The sequence below is a fragment of the Mytilus edulis genome, chromosome 3, assembly GCF_963676685.1.
Source record: "Mytilus edulis chromosome 3, xbMytEdul2.2, whole genome shotgun sequence".
Taxonomy (NCBI): domain Eukaryota; kingdom Metazoa; phylum Mollusca; class Bivalvia; order Mytilida; family Mytilidae; genus Mytilus; species Mytilus edulis.
The window spans coordinates 60300555-60318449 of record NC_092346.1 but is presented as its reverse complement, the minus strand read 5'-3'; the positions used below and the strand labels follow the sequence as shown (position 1 = coordinate 60318449).

Genomic DNA, 17895 nt, shown 5'->3' with positions numbered 1-17895 from the left:
ACTTAAATTTTAAGCAACATTTTATCATAAGTCATGAAAAATTAATTTTTCAGAAGGACTTACTGATTCCTTGAGATAGCCTTGTCCAGCAACATCATACAAAGACAGACCAATTCTTGTTTGATGTAACCACACTTTTCTCATCACATAGTTGAAGAACTGCATAATAGATATTCTACCATATGGATCTGTTTGTAAAAGTTTACAGAACACTGAGGCTGAGAAAAACTGTCTGTAAATAAAATAAACAAACTTTGTTTCACAGAAAACATTTTTTACTTGTTGACAAACCTGAACATTACATGAACTCAAACTGTTAATCATTACTATACAAATACATATATCAAAGTTGGCTTAACATCAAGAAGAAGAGCATTAAAGTGATGATATTCATGAAAAGTTTTTATAACTTTAGAAATTCACCATTATGGAACTACATAACATATAAATCAAGCAATATATGCAAGGCTTTAAATTATTTCTGACAACAAAAGGCTATACAACTATCCCTTTATATATCAACAAATAATTAAACATTTTATAACTGTGAATTCAATTTCAAAAATATTCAGTTTTATTATTTCCCCCTCAAGATTATGTCAGAAAAACATACTGGCATTTTGCTCCTGCTTCTGATCCAACCTTTTGGAAATCTTCATAGTTAATCATCTGATCTTCTCCAACAATTGGTGGGGTGTGGTGTTGGTCTAACAGAAACCAGAGACGCTAAAAATATATACCAGTTATGTGAGAACAATAAAAAGTAAAACTCATAATTATTTCTATAAGATAATCAATATCTTTACAAATAATTCTTAATTTAAGAGTTGACTAAAGTTGCCTGATAATAAACATTGTTGGTTCCAGAATGAGGTTAAAACTTATTGTTTGTAAAGCCTTAACTGGAAAATTTGTAAATTAAAAAAATTAATAACATAATTGGAGAATGTGTCCATGGGACACAGATCCCGTTTGCATATCATTTAAAGTTTAAAGGGACATAACTGAAGAACGGTAGAAGTGAAGCTACTCAAATTTTAGCTTAATCTGAGTTTTATTGTAATAATTATTGCGTATAAGTCTCATTTGGTTAAGGCTAACTTAAGTGACAAAACAGAAACCATTTGTAAACAGGAATAATTCTAGAAAGGTAAAAGTGACGCAACTTAAATAAGAGAACAGAAACAAAAAATTACCGTAAGCAATTTTTATCTTTATAAAGGGTCATAACTAAAGAACGGTAAAAGTGCAATCAACAATTTCAGCTGTATTAAGTGGTAATAAGCACTGTGTATAAGTTTTATAACATTTGGGTGAAGCAAACTAAAGTAAGAAACAGAAAACGAAAAATTATGAATTTTTTTGAAATGAGCATAACTCTAGAACGGTTATACATGTTATAGTGATGCCACAAAAATAAAAAATTGACATGTGTTTTGGGGCAATTTTTTTTTATCATTATGTGTTTTGTGGTAATAAGCATTGTGTTTCATTACATTTGGTTGAGGCAAACTAAAGTTAGAGAATAGAAACCTACTTTAGGACGTATGAACGTATAAACGTACTGACATGGGTAAAACTTAGTGCTCTCTCTGCTATGGTGAGGGCATCAAAAAAGATGCAAAATACTTGCATTTGAAATCTTTTTGGATCCTTTCAAGTTATATAATATATGAACATGTTCAATTCCTTAAAGGGGCACTAGCTGTCAAATTCATGGACACCGATTAGACTTAAATTCTCATATTTTATTTATAACAATGTAAAACATTTACCCAAACTATCAAATGTCTAAAGTAAACAATTTACAGAGCATAGGATCGATAATATATAGTTTTGTTTCATGTGTATTTTAGTCTAGACTCCATCTAATTAACTATCGAGTTGACCTCAGATGCCCATATAAGCCACATAAACATAAACATAGATATAAAGATTAAGCCAACTCGTGCAACTGGATTTTTATAGGTCTGTTTAATTTTTTTTCATAGATTAAAAATACAAGTTTCTCATCAATTTTACCTGAATAAAAAAGTTTTTTTGTGGATCGAATCAGTCATCAAATGATTTACCTTTGTTTCACTTTCAATGTTGACATTCTTTTCCTTTTAATAACCAGTACACATATAATGCATGCATTCCCATCTCTTGTTAAGGGGTTAAATTAAAGTTCACATGAATACTGATTGAATGAGGTTGAATTATTCACTTGCAAGTGAATAATTCATTATCAATGTTATTTAGCTTAATTTGACAAATTTGAACCATTTTGGCTGCTAAAGGCGAATTATTATTTCAATATTTCACTTCCATTATTGATTGAAAAAAAAACAAATTTTTATATATCTCATGGCTAGTGCCCCTTTAAGTAGAATATGTATTTTAAATTGCTTGTCATATGCCATACCTGCAGTTCATCATTATCTAGAAGTTCTCTACTTCTTCTCTGTAAGAACACGGCTCTGCAATATTCACAAGTGATATATAGTTTAATGAAAGAATATAAAGTCTTATTTCGAAAGAACAATAGTTACCAAAATGCAATAAAAGTTATAACAACTTTATTCATTGCATTTTTTTGACAGAACAAAATTATAAACATTTAAAAAATAAATTGCTTTGCAGAGCACAGTTGGATACGACAGCAGAGGTCCAACCATGAATAGTTGGGGCAAAAATGGACACAATTTTCGCAATTGATACAGATCTGAATTTGTATTGTAATTAAATATTTGACACAGAACAGGTTTCTGACTCAGAATAAATGTTTAGTTTTAAACATATTTATTTATAGTGGATTAGGAAACAAGTTTATTAATTACAATCCCTTTCCACTTTGCGGGTGTGAGTGCTGCCTTATAGCGGCATTAGCCTGCTCTCTTTCTAAATCTACAAGGGAGTCTTTTACGTACAAGAGAATAAATGTAGTCAAAAGAACTTAGAATTGGTTATATGATTTGAATTTAAATTCATTTCTTTTGCTATTGTGCAATAAACCATGCTGTATCTTATTGCCCCCCCCCCCCCAAAAAAAAATGCATCCCCTTTTTGTTTTGCTTTTGTGCAATACACTTTGCTGTTGAGAATCGACCCCCCTCCCAAATTCAAATTTTAGAATTCCACTGGGAGACATAACATGTAGTTAAGTGGTATAAATCTACATTTCATAGTCTACTATACTAATGAAAATATAAAAGACATGTTCGTAACAATCAATACATGTTTGTCTATTGCTCTAATTTTTAAGTGACTGCAAAGGCTATTACCAAAGTATCTTAGTACTTGTAATACAAATGTACACATACCTGGATTCTTCCCTCAGTTTAAGTAACAAAGGTTCTTCTTCTGTAGGTAACTAAAACCAAATAATGAATAACCAGATGCTCCGCAGGGCGTAGCTTTATACGACCGCAGAGGTTGAACCCTGAACGGTTAGGGCAAGTATGGACACAACATTCAAGCTGGATTCAGCTCTAAATTTGGATTGTGATTAAATAGTTGACACAGCATAGGTTTCTGACACAGAATGAATGTGTTCTAATGAACTTAAAATTTTTGTTTCTCTTAGAGCAATTCACTATGCTGTTGAATATTAATCCTCTCAAAAAAATGTTTGAAGAAATTTTCTTTTTTATTTATGAAATTTCAAATGAGAAAAATTGAACCCAATTTTTTTAATCACATCCCCCTTTCCCTTATTCCAAAACTAATCTCAATTAAAATTTCTAATGGAGTTTGCAACAATAACTACTCATTTAAATACATCATAAAATATTAAGATGTAAAAAAACTGCTTGTTATCACTGAATGGTAAAGATTATTTTAATTTATCAGTTGGTAGTAAAAAGTGAATATACATTGTATATTGTATATAACAAAGATTTAAGTTGATTCTGGACAAAGAAAGATAACTCCAATTAAAAAAAAATCTTGCTATTGCACAATATTTTGCAATTAGATATTTCTTGCTTACTATTCTGGACAAAGAAAGATAACTCTAATTAAAAAAAAAATTGATATTTCACAATATTGTGCAATTAGATATTTCTTGCCATTGCGCAATACTGTGCAATTGAAAAGACTTGCTATTACACAATACTTAATATAATAATTTTAGATCCTGATTTGGACCAACTTGAAAACTGGGCCCATAATAAAAAATCTAAGTACATTTTTGGATTCAGCATATCAAAGAACTTCAAGATTTCAATTTTTGTTAAAATCAGACTAAGTTTAATTTTGGACCCTTTGGACTTTAGTGTAGACCAATTTGAAAACAGGACCAAAAATGAAGAATCTACATACACAGTTAGATTTGGAATATCAAAGAACCCCATTTATTCAATTTTTGATGAAATCAAACAAAGTTTTTTGGACCCCGATTTGGACCAACTTGAAAACTGGGCCAATAATCAAGAATCTAAGTACATTTTTAGATTCAGCATATCAAAGAACCTAACTGATTCATTTTTTGTCAAAATCAAACTAAGTTTAATCTTGGACCCTTTGGACCTTAATGTAGACCAATTTGAAAACGGGACCAAAAGTTAAGAATCTACATACACAGTCATGACAGTTAGATTCAGCAATGCTGCATATCAAAGAACCCCAATAATTCAATTTTGATGAAATCAAACAAAAGTTTAATTTTGGACCCTTTGGGCCCCTTATTATGTTGGGACCAAAACTCCCAAAATCAAACCCAACCTTTCTTTTATGGTCATAAACCTTGTGTTTAAATTTCATAGATTTCTATTTACTTATACTAACGTTATGGTGCGAAAACCAAGAAAAATGCTTATTTGGGTCCCTTTTTGGCCCCTAATTCCTAAACTGTTGGGACCTAAACTCCCAAAATCAATACCAACCTTCCTTTTGTAGTCATTAACATTGTGTTTAAATTTCATTGAATTCTATTTACTTAAACTAATGTTATTGTGCGAAAACCAAGAATAATGCTTATTTGGGCCCTTTTTTGGCCCCTAATTCCTAAACTGTTGAGACCAAAACTCCCCAAATCAATCCCGACCGTTCTTTTGTGGTCATAAACCTTGTGTCAAAATTTCATAGATTTCTATTAACTTAAACTAAAGTTATAGTGCGAAAACCAAGAAAATGCTTATTTGGGCCCTTTTTGGCCCCTAATTCCTAAAATGTTGGGACCAAAACTCCCAAAATCAATACCAACCTTCCTTTTGTGGTCATAAACCTTGTGTTAAAATTTCATAGATTTCCATTCACTTTTACTAAAGTTAGAGTGCGAAAACTAAAAGTATTTGGACGACGACGACGACGCAGACGCAGACGCCAACGTGATAGCAATATACGACGAAAATTTTTTCAAAATTTGCGGTCGTATAAAAACTTACATGATTATTTAATCAAATTTTAGTTATAAACCAAATATAAAAGTACAAATAAAGATGAACAAAATATATTTTGTTCAATTCCGTTTGAAAATACACCTCGAAAACTAATTCACTCATAATTAAAAAATCTTGAACTTGGAAAACTGTATGAACAAAAAATTAACATATCATCTAAAAATAAATCACACCACAATCATCGGGCGCAGGCCATGTGAGCGAAAAAATTAAAACTACTAGGGGACATTTGAGCGCAGACATTAGAGCCCATTTAAGCGCCACTCACCTGCATTTTCGATAGCCCATTTTAGCGAAAATTTACCTGGTTGATTAATGCTCACCTTACTACATATACTATGAACAGAAATTTATATTGGTTTAATGTTTAAGTTGTTTATATTTTCATCATGGAAATACAAGTTGTTGAAACGAACAAAGGAAAAAAAGTTTAATTTGTGATGGATTCCGATATAAGAGCAGTTCCTAATTTATTTGCAATTCTATGAAGGCTATGAACAGTATTGTACAGGGGTATATCTAGAGTCCATTAGGTACGTTCTTTATGTTATAAATTCCAGGATAGAACAAACTATTTGATTTAACCTTTTAGACTTTGAGTGCTGTATTTTGATTGAAAAGTTTTATATTGTTTTATGTTGTGCTGTCTTGAGTCTATTAGCGCTGTATTTTAATTGACATGTTTTATATTGTGCTGTCTTAAATCTATTAAACATTTTTTAATTTTTAATTTATTATTTATTTACTAAAAAGGGTAAAAAATATTTCGCTAAAATGGGCTTTGACAATTTCAATTTTCGCTAAAATGGGTTAAAATTCTAGCGCTCAAAAGGGTTCTACTTTGGCGCTCAAACGTCCTATTTTTATTGCTGAAACGTCCTATCAATGCGCTTAAATGTCCTCCGCCGCAATCATCTAAAGAGTTTTAGGTCCTTTGGCAGTTCTAATTTCAACTTTTGTTGATTATCATGGATAAAAGATAGGTTAATACTATATTTGTTACAAACCTTTACATAGAGACTAGGAATATTTTTATACTCATTATCAATTCCACGCCATTTCTGATAGTATTCATTGAAGATTTCAAAATCCTCTGTCTTTATCTCTTCTGGATGTCTTTTTTCTATTATAAACAAAACATAAGATTAAAATATTCAGAATAAGATGGAATAAGATAAAAACAGGGGTCAGTTCATGTATTGAAAATAATTTTTCAAAGAGCTCACCACGTTAGACAGTGATTGAGGTATTCTTACGGATAATAAGATTCTTGATGTCTTTTTACAAAATACTTAGTTAATAAGCATGATTATTTGATATTTCTTGTAACTGTTACATAGACATTGCTGATCATAAATTACTATATAAGATGAAATATACACCAAAAATATCATCAAAGTAATAATAGTGTACATGTATGTGGGTTCAGGGAAAAACTAAGTTTTGAATCTCCTAATGAAAGTGGCATGTCAGGGAAAACTTTTAATTCATGCACAGATATCAGGGCTCACACTACTTCAGAATTATAGGGAGAAGTGACTTCTCTTTTTGAAACTGATAGGGAGAAGTGGTGAGATTTGAAAGAGAAGTGCTCATTCGCGCGGTGCGCTACAATGTTTGGATTTTACAATAGTATAAAGGGCAATATGTAAATAATGTTCTTTTTATGTTGTTCAATTCATATGAGTAAAAAATTACAATTAAAGTAACATTTGAAACTAGATATCATTGAGATGGGAGCCATCTCTGTGTGCCCTGCTGTGAATAATGTGCATTGTATCGTTACCATAGGACATGGGTTTGTCAACTGAAATCAAAGTTTTTGACCTTGACCTTTGAACTACGAATGTGTAAATAAATTATGACACACCCTTTGATGTTGGTTTATAAACATGTCAAGTATAAACTTTGAATTGATAACGGTTCTCAAGATATAGAGCGGACACGATCTTTACCATAGGACATGGGGTTGTCAACTGAAATCAAAGTTTTTGACCTTGACCTTTGACCTAAGAAGTTGCACATAAATTATGACACACCCTTTGGTGTTGGTTTATATACATGTCAAGTATAAACTTTGAAATGATAACGGTTCTCAAGATATAGAGCGGACACGATCTTTACCATAGGACATGGGGTTGATAACTGAAACCAGTTTTTGACCTTGACCTTTGACCTAGGAAGTTGTACATAAATTATGACATACCCTCTGATATTGGTTTATATACATTTCAGGTATAAACTCTAAAATGATAACGGTTCTCAAGATATAAAGCGGACACAATCTTTACCATAGGACATGGGGTTGTCAACTGAAACCAATGTTTTTGACCTTGAACTTTGCCGTAGGAAGTTGTACATAAATGTTGACAAACCCTCTGATATTGGTTTATATACATTTCAGGTATAAACTTTAAAATGATAACGGTTCTCAAGATATGAATCCGGGTCCGTTTGCGCCCATTCACGTTAGCACCCACTCATGTTCGCCCTCGTTCACTTTCGCACCCTACATGTTCGCACCCAAAGTCCGTTCGGACCCTACATTTTCGCGCCCAATTTTAATTGGTTTTGTGTTTAATAACTTTGTAATCAAGTTTTGGCAAGTAGTATTCTTATAAGTATAATTGTTTTTGTCTCAAAATAAAGTGAGACAGCATTTTTTTTTGTGTTGAATAAATCTTAATCATGTTTTGGATAGTGTATTGTTAAAAAAAATAATATTCCTTTCTTGATTCTGTCAACGTTTTATTTTGTGTTGAATAACTCTTAATCACATCATGTTTTGGTTAGTGTATTGCTATAACTTTGTTTCATTGACTCGTTTCAAAATGAAGTGAGATTCTGACTACGTTGTTTTTTTTTTGTGTGTTGAATAAATTTTATGTTTTGGTTATAATAGTGTATTGCTATATTTTATTGTTTCATTGTTTCAGATCAAAGGGACCAAGCTGTTAAAAACAATTATCTTTTGTGTTTTTCACTTAAAATCTTCAATCTTTTACTCATACTAATTTAAGCTATAAATTCATTCAGTATTTACACGAAAGCAATTAAAAACAACAATCATGATTTTCCAATTATTCAACTGGAATTTTAATCAAAATTGGGCGCGAACGTGTAGAGAGCGAACGGACCTTGGGTGCGAAGGTGAGAGGTGCGAACGTGTAGGGTGCGAAAGTATATTGGGCGCGAACGGACCTGATACCTCAAGATATAGAGCGGACACAATCTTTACCATAGGACATGGGGTTGTCAACTGAAACCAAAGTTTTTGACCTTGAACTTTGCCCTAGGCAGTCCTTCATAAATTATGACACACCCTCTGGTGTTGGTTCATATACATGTCAAGTATAAACTTTGAAATCATAACGGTTCTCAAGATATAGAGCAGACACGATCTTCACCACAGGACACAGGGTTGTCAACTGAAACCAAAGTTTTTTTACCTTGACCTTTGACCTAGGAAGTTGTACATACATCATGACACACCCTCTGGTGGTGGTTAATAAACATGTAAAGTATAAAGTATGAAATCATAATGGTTCTCTAGATATGGAGCGGACACAAAGTTAAAGTGTTACGGACGGACGGACGGACAGACTGATCACTATAGAGCAACCCGCCTTAAGGCGGGGCCCTAATTAAAAGTTGTTTAAGTTTTACTAAGGTTCTTGTGAGAAACTACCAACTAAATATCTAGCACTAAAAAAAATTATTTTATTTTAAAAAATGTAAAGAAATTATATCAATTACAATTTAATTAAAAATTATCTTGTGTATGAAATTCAGTGTTTCTCATAAAAAAATATAAAAGTTATTATACTGGGCCATAATATATTGATATTAGAATAATAGTCTCAGAGTTAAGCAACTTTAATCAATAGTTTGAAACAATCCATAAAAAATATAGGGAATTATATACATCAATCAATTAGATGTAACCAAAAGTCTCTTAATGCGTGTGGGATGCGTAATTTTTCCCTTAGGGATCAATATTCTTCTGTCAGCTGTTCCATCCCTGCGTCCGTAGTAATTATTGAAAAAGTACGGATTTCGGTAATAGCTGGTCCGGTTCAGATCCGTAGTTTAGAAATCGGTCAATGGCAGACGAATGCAAGAAAATTTACAAAAATAAACGATGTTTGACAAGTTATTTGGAAAGGAACATGACGGTTTTAATGCAATAAATGGATTAAACATTTACTGGAGGCAACTTTTATCACGTTTAAATGAAGTAACAAACTTATTTTGCCGCCGAAATTTAGGTTGATGTACGTTTTCGAGTAACAAGCACCGGAACTTGCGGAAATGCACGAAGTGATAAAAAGTTGTATTTTTATCAAATAACCTGATTCACACTGCGAAGACAATGCTTCAACCTCTTTTCTAAAGAAAACAAATCGTTTATGTCTGAATTTCTTTAATTATCAGTAAAAAATTTATGTTTCAACAACTTGGTAAAAATTGAAAATGTCCGATGACGGAAGCGACTGAAAGCGACTATCGTCAAGAACAGGGCGACTTGTTTTCTCTTTTGGGGGTCGGGGAAAGCGAAGTGACGGTCGGGAAGGCGACTTCTTCGCCCAAGTCACCTGGTAGCGTGAGCCCTGAGATATGAGCATTCTACCCATGTGCATGCCTGTAGCTAATATAAAACATACAAGAATAATTGAGATGACAACAATTTCTAAGTTGACAGGGGCAATGCTCTATACTGCAATGGATAGGAATATAACTCACATGCAGATCTGCATATTATATCTTAAGATGTAACTATGTACAGTTAACTATAATGAAAATATATCATTTATTATATTAAATCATAAATTCACCATGCAGCAATATTAGTTTATAGAAACTTAATCATATGAGAAAGCACCTAAGCTGAAGAGGATACTGATTATATTCCATTGTACTATTGGAAATAAATGTTTTCAAGTTTATGTTTTGATATAACCCTTAATTGTAGTGTGTACTGCCCATGTTGTCTATTTTCTGTTATACAAATGTACATTCATTACATACAAAATTTTACAAATGGCTCACAATTTCAGCAGTGTGTAAATTTCCAGCATTAATCCTTTGATAATAAATGCGTTTTATGTTGAGCAAATTTCATCAGATCTGTCATGATAATATTCATGATTGTTCAGTTATTTGTTTAAGGATTGAATTCTTCTTTTCTTTCACTTTATTGTAATGACTTTGTAAAAGCTTAAATTAAACTTATCAAGCAAATTTTGTTTGAAGGCGGGTTTAAACATATGTGCAAACTATCGACAATGAATTGATGTAATGGTTGTCATGAAGACTGGTCTAATCCTTAATGGTATATTTGGGAAATAAATTATACTCTTGGAATGCATTGCAATTTTTCTCTGTCAATCAAAATTAGAAAAGTTTATGAAACATCCATGAAATATAATGTTTTGGATTTCTAGGATCTTATAAAATACATTTTGTATGTATGTATGTTGTAATGCATGAACGTTAATTAGGAATTCAATGAGTCTATGTTTGTAATATAAGTTAGTTGTCCTAGTCTAACAAAGGACACAGGTATTTATAGTACAGTGTACATTGTCAATAAATTCATATCATTCTCTAAAATGAATTTCAGAAATTGGAAAAAAATTGAGGCATAGCAATTTTTTAAATTTCCAGTTGATTAGTGAAAAACCCACCAAAATTAATTGTATCTTAAAGAATAATTTGATTTTCGACTTTCATTTGCCACTCAAGTACGTGTAGGTCAATATAATGTACTATATACATGAATATTATTAATTCGTATATTTTAACAAATTTGATTCGTTTAGGGATAGTCACATGTTAAACTATATTTTCGAAGGTAGAGTGAAAACGGCGGATAGAAAAAAGCATATTTACCGGCAAAAAGCATATTGCACGGTTATTTTTAGAATATCTAAAAACCGATATACTTTGTGACGTCATGTAATGAATTTCAGGATATTGTTTAACGTTTTGAAACAAATGATATATGTGATCAATTATTTGACGAAATAAAAATCTTCAAATACATAAGATGTCCCAAAAAAAAGTAAATGAAATAACAACTAATATGTTGTTATTGTCAAGGAGACAATGTAATCATTACTAATATCTATAAAGTTCCAACAAACCTAAATGACGATTTTGATACAAACATGGTCGGAAATTAATAATATATCAAATATAGCCTTTGTATGAGGTCAATACAGGATATATCGACCCAAAGAAGTATATCGACCTCGGACTTCGTCCTCAGTCAATATACTTCTTTCAGGTCAATATATCCTTTTATTCTATATTGGTATTATTTTAGTAGGTTTCTCTATATGAATTGGATTTTGAATAAAAAAGCATATTCACCTGAGAAAGTGTTATTCACCGCGCTAAACGTCACGCGCTTTTACATGTAACGTTATGGTAAAATGTTTCATGTAAAATTTGATTTGGTATAATATGTTTGTCATCAAATACATTTTCTTTTCTCGGAATATGGAATAAAACAATTACTGTCTTTTGTTTCGGTAAATATTGGGTTTAATTGACTTTTGAAAAACTGATATTCACTTCGGCCGTCGGCCTCAGTGAATATCAGTTTTTCAAAAGTCAATAAAACCGCATATTTACCTCAACAAAAGACAGTAATTGCATAGTATCGACCTCATACAAAGGCTATATTTGTATAATATTGTTTTTTGGTCTCTTTGACATATATTCCTATTTCCATTCTCAGTTTTATATTGCTTCATATGTTATTCCTGTTTCAGTGGTCGATTGCTATATAAATAAATGTCATTGGGATGGTCAATGGTAAACCTAACCAGATGCTTCGCAGGGTGCAGCTTTATGCTACCGCAGAGGTCGAACTCTGAACAGTTGGGGCAAGTATGGACACAACATTCAAGCTTGATACAGCTCTGAATTTGGATTGTGATTGAATAGTTGAACAGCATAGGTTTCTGATACAGAATGAATGTGGTCTAATGAACTTAAACTTTTTTGCTTTTGAGCGATACACTATGCTGTTGAATATTAATCCCCTCAAAAAAAATATTTGAAGAATTTTTTTTTTTAATTCCTGAAATTTGAAATGAGAAAATCTTGTACCCCCCCCTTTTTTTTTACCTCCCCTATCCCTTATTCCAAAAATAATCACATTTAAAATTTCTCATGGCGTTTGCAACAATAACTACTCATTTAAATACATCATAAAATATTAAATGACATAGTCATGGTTAAAATTAATATTAATTAATAGTATCTTTTAGAAATAAATTTACAGCTAATCATCTCAAGGTTGCACTTTGTTCTCAAACCACACCTCTTTTGGGGAGATTAATATTAATTTTAAATGAGAATATTCATATAAAATTAATTTTGTTTACATGCTGGTTCCCAGTTATGATCTCTGTGTTCCATCTCATAGACATAACTTGGGAATGTTACCAGTAAATATACATGTGCAATTTGTTTATATTGAAATCTGTGGTAGCCTTTTATTCGAGGTAGGGGTAGTTAAGAAAATTAGTGTTAGTTTAAACTGTGAGAAGTTCAGGGCATATAAATGTTGAAAATAATTATGCAGCACAGGCCTATATTTTGACCTTTGAAAAAAATTGTAGTGCATATGAACTTTCAATTCTAGGATAAGATTTTATTCAAAACTTCATAGTAAAAGTGGTACAGTTTTAGCGGTTAAAGGAGTTCCTATGGGAAATTGCATTGTCAATATTTACAGGAATGCAACCTTCAAGACAATCATCACATAACCATCCCTTTGTAGTATGGAAATTTGTGGTATAATTTCAGAGAGATTAGTACACTTAAACACAAGTTATTGACTGGAAACAAAAATGCTTATTTGGGCCCCTTTTTTTGCTCCTAATTCCTAAACCCTTGGAACCATAACCCCCAAAAATCAATCCCAACATTCCTTTTATGGTTATAAACATTGTGTTAAAATCTTATTGATTTCTATTTACTTATACTAAAGTTATTATCCGGAAACCATCTATCTTCGGACAAAGCTAACGCTGCCAACGACGATGTGATACCAATATGATCAATTTTTTTAATTTTTCAGATTGTTTAAAAATGTGAGATGCAAGATTCAAGGTTACATTCTTATTATTTCATATTATCATATAATATGTTTTTGTTTGTTAAAACTTTCTTGTGCATCTACTTAAAACTCAATTATTAAGGTTCATCATAACAAATGGACAAATATGGCCGTATTTTCACCTCAAAACCTACTCTGTGTACAGACTTACCTGTGCTGTTTAGAAAGTTTTAATGCCTAGCATCCACTAGATATATAAAAGTTAAATGCATTTTGTGTTTAAGAAAGATAAATCTTTCTTGGTTTTTGATGGGCATTTTTTTTTCCTTTCTGCAGAAGGTGCAAAAATAAACAAACACCTGAATTACTTTGATACTGTCCACTCACAGCTGACTCAGATAAACTCTTTAACTCACCTATAGTTGTGAAGATATCTCTTGTCCATGTCAATTAAGGACAATCAAAACAATACAAACCGGTTTTTTACCTGAGGGTGCATCTCATAGTTGTACCACAACTTAGTTAATTTTCACACCTTCTGCATGAAGGAAAAAAATGCCCATCAAAATCCAAAAGAGATTTTATCTTTCTGAAACTCAAAATGCATTTAACTTTATTATATCTAGTGGATGCCAGGCATTAAAACTTGTCCACGTTCACAGGTAAGTCTGTACTCAGAGTAATTTTTGGCATGTAAATACAGCCATATTTGTCCGTTTGTTATGATGAACCTTAAAAGTACTTTCTCTAAAATAATTTACAATATTCAAAAAATATCTACATAGGCGGATCCAGGGGGGCCTGGGCCCCCCTTTTGTGGGAAAAATTTGGTTGATGATATAGGGAATCACTGAAGCATGACTGGAGCGGGCCCCCCTTAGGTCAACCAGAGGGCCCCCCCTTATGAAAAGTTCTGGATCCGCAACTGATCTACAGGTGAATTATAACGTTTTTGAGTTCACAATTTACAAAGTGTTATTGTCCTTCAACCCAAAATAGATATATATGTAATATTTTCAAATAAAATCATTGACATTTCAGCTTAAGACGTTTATTGTTCAAGTTTTATCAAGTCCACCACTGACCACGCTTTCGCGTCGATCCGGCCCCACGTCGATCCGGCCCAAGTCGATCCGTCCCACGTCGATCCGGCCCCACGTCGATCCGGCCCAAATGTAAAGTCGATCCGGCCCCAATAAAAAAATATATTTATAAGGAATAAAAATAAAGATATATATTAAAGTAATTCATAAATGTTTATGATTTTTATTATAATGTTAAAGGTGTACGGTAAAAAAAAATTAAAAAAAATTCTTCAGATGAGTATAAAACAACTAGGTTGATTATGTTTTTATTACAAGTTTTCAAGATTATTGGGTATAATTATATTAAAACAATTCCTTTAAGTAAGTGACAGTGTAAAACTGTTAGTGTAAATGATTTATTAAAAGGTTATGTATATTTATGTGAGTGTCAGAGATAGTTAGTATGTATGATGTTATTGTTATATTTTAGTAGTGCTGATATTATATTTTAGAGTGTGAAAACGTGCATTCAGTGTCATTGTTTTGTTATTTTCTTGCAATAAAGAATAATGGATACTCATATAACTTGTGTTTTTTCTACACACAACTATTCAAAATACTGTCAAATTTATGAAAAATATATCGATATAGGAAGATGTGGTGTGATTGCCAATGAGAAAACTCTCCATCCAAATAACAGTTTATAAAAGTAAACCATTATAGGTTATTATTATATACACCAAACAAAATATCAATCTATAAAGACCTCGTTGATATTATGAAAAAAACAAACAAGTAAATAGAAGCCTGTGATGTTACCTGAAAAAAATACAATTTATAATTATTATATACACCAACCTTAACCAGAAGATCAATTAATCAGGATTTGATTTAATTAAGTGATTACAAGTGGCATCACCTTAGTTCACAATCATCAGACAATTGTTGAATAAACAAACCAATTATAGACTAATGATTTGATTAATCAAGTCATTATGATGAGTTAAATTTAATAGGTTCCAGTGGACTAAATATTTATTTAGATATTCTGTGTATGAAAAAAAAAAGAAAATGAAATCGCCATGAGTTAAAGTTAAAGTTATCATGGAAAATAACTTCATATTTTAAAATATGTTGAAGCTGCCATACAACCAACGACACAATAACAATCATTTTCGTATCGATTTAAAATAGTTCTTTAACTGGTACTCCAATACTTCACTTATCGTCGTGTCATATGTTTTCGTATGTCATATGTTTTCGTATCAACCACATTTCGTCGGTTTCGACTGCATACGCGTACATTGTGGCATGTTTTTCTGTTTCTATATTTAGAACAACAACACCACTACAACTTGATATATTTAAAACATATTCAACGTCGCTTTTTAAAGCCGTTAGAACAAATTAAATAAAACTGACCTATTTAGCCATTTTTATTTAATGTCAAAAATACGCATCACTAGAATAGTTGTGGAAAAAAATTCTGAAGGATTAAAATAAAGTCCAGATATGTTTTTTGCAAGTCAGACACCGGATCTTCAAGACATATGACTGTCATGTGTTTTTTTGGCCGTTTTAATTATAAACCATCGAGTTAAAATTAGCAGGGTTCTTATATAAAATGGTTGTTCAAAATCCAACTATTCAATATTTCATTGACAATTTTTTTTTATACATCCTTGATACATGAAGATGAAAACAGTCTTAACTTTTTATATTTAATCATAAATTTTGAAAACTGCATTTTATTTTAGAAAAAATAATGTATTTTGTACAAACCAGGTGCCAATCTGAAAATTAATCAAAATCTAAAAATTTCATTACACGAAACACCAACCTTACACTATTTACTAGTAATTTTTAGTACTGAAAAGTATTTAATAACTTTTTTTATGATTCAAGCGATCACCAGAACCACGACTTTAGAAAAAATTTATTTCCGGATTTTGTAGTCATTTCCTGTCCGTGTACTGATCCAATTTTTATTTCATACGAAAACATATGACGCCGTTTTTTTTGACATACAAAAATCGCAAAGTAATCGGAAACAGTAAAAAATCGTAGAAATCATTGACAAAAAAACTAGATACCTAAAATCAATCTACAGGACATGCTTTTTAAATCTGAGTAAACACCTAAATAAAAACTCAACAGTAAAAACCGTAAGCAGTGAAAATTGTTATTAGTACGAAAACACATTACACGATGATAATACCTGTTGTCATCCATCATTGGACACTTTTTGCAAATTCCATTTATACTGTGTCACAAATTCCTCCAAGATCAATATATTTATTTCTTATTTTATTATGGGGCCGGATCGACTTGGGGCCGGATCGACGTGGGCCGGATCGACTTGGGCCGGATCGACTTTGGGCCGGATTGACTTGGGGCCGGATCGGTTTGGGGCCGGAACGACCGGATACCACTGACCACCGGTGTGTTTTCTTGCAAATATCTCACTTTTATTTCTTTCAACATATTTTTTTAAAATGTTGCACCACTCCATGCTTTTCCTTTTATTTGTTGGTGTTTTGGTCATGTTTTATCAGCAATACATGGATGCATGGGGCGAAATACCAACAAATTGTTCATAATATCTCCAAACATGTTCCATCTTCCCTCTCCATTTTCATAACAGATGAGCTGATTGGCTGTTCTGTCTCATGCGACACCTTTATTGAAAAGGGGAATAATTCATTTCTTGTCTCGACATGCAAACTATTTAAAGTTTATAATTGATTTAAACTTGTATTAACCTGAACTTTTCAATAATAAGTGTTCTTTTTAGGAAAAGAATATGTATATAATAATAAAAATTATGTTGAAAGTGCCTGTCTGTTATTTACAGAATACCATGATTATTGTTGTAATTAATAAATATTAAATAATTTAATCTCCACAAAAAATACTGTATTATTTTAAAATCATTTCTAATTTTGGACATAGATGTGGTACACATCCACAGATAATACCGCAATTGAAACATTATAAGATAACTTATATAGTTTATGAGATATCTTATATAGTTTATGAAATATCTCGTTATATAGTTTATAAGATATTGTAGCAGACAGTGTTATTAGTTTATTTTTAGCTCCCTTTGGTAAAACTCTAAATTTCATATTTTATGTATTTCATTGTTAATTAATTTACATGAAGCTTATTAAGGATATATTTGTTGAATAACATAGCTTTTGCTATTTTAATTCATTGGTTAAACATATTTATTTATATTGTAAAGTTTAATATTTGCATCGTTGCAAATTTCTTTGGGTACCTTCTTTGGAAAACTTATATATTTTATATAAATAATTTGAAATCAATTTTGTTAAATCCTCATTCATTCAATCACATCAGTCACGTCTCAGTCATTACAGCTGAACGGACGTGCTGGGCCAGCTCTCCT

The 17895-nt window shown here is 31.5% G+C and overlaps 1 protein-coding gene across 1 annotated transcript in view; it reads right to left on the bottom strand.

Moving 5' to 3' along the window:
• The window catches only part of LOC139516987 (serine/threonine-protein phosphatase 2A regulatory subunit B'' subunit gamma-like), a 34651-nt gene extending 17511 nt beyond the window's left edge, over positions 1–17140 (bottom strand). Inside the window, exons 1-6 of the mRNA XM_071307507.1 lie at positions 16950–17140; positions 6392–6507; positions 3306–3355; positions 2408–2462; positions 614–726; positions 64–232 (exon numbers count right to left, since the gene is read on the bottom strand). Of these exons, the coding sequence (XP_071163608.1) occupies positions 64–232; positions 614–726; positions 2408–2462; positions 3306–3355; positions 6392–6507; positions 16950–17028 (582 nt within the window). The 5' untranslated portion in view covers positions 17029–17140. The remainder of the gene's footprint in view (positions 1–63; positions 233–613; positions 727–2407; positions 2463–3305; positions 3356–6391; positions 6508–16949) is intronic.
• Between the last annotated feature and the right edge of the window lie 755 nt (positions 17141–17895).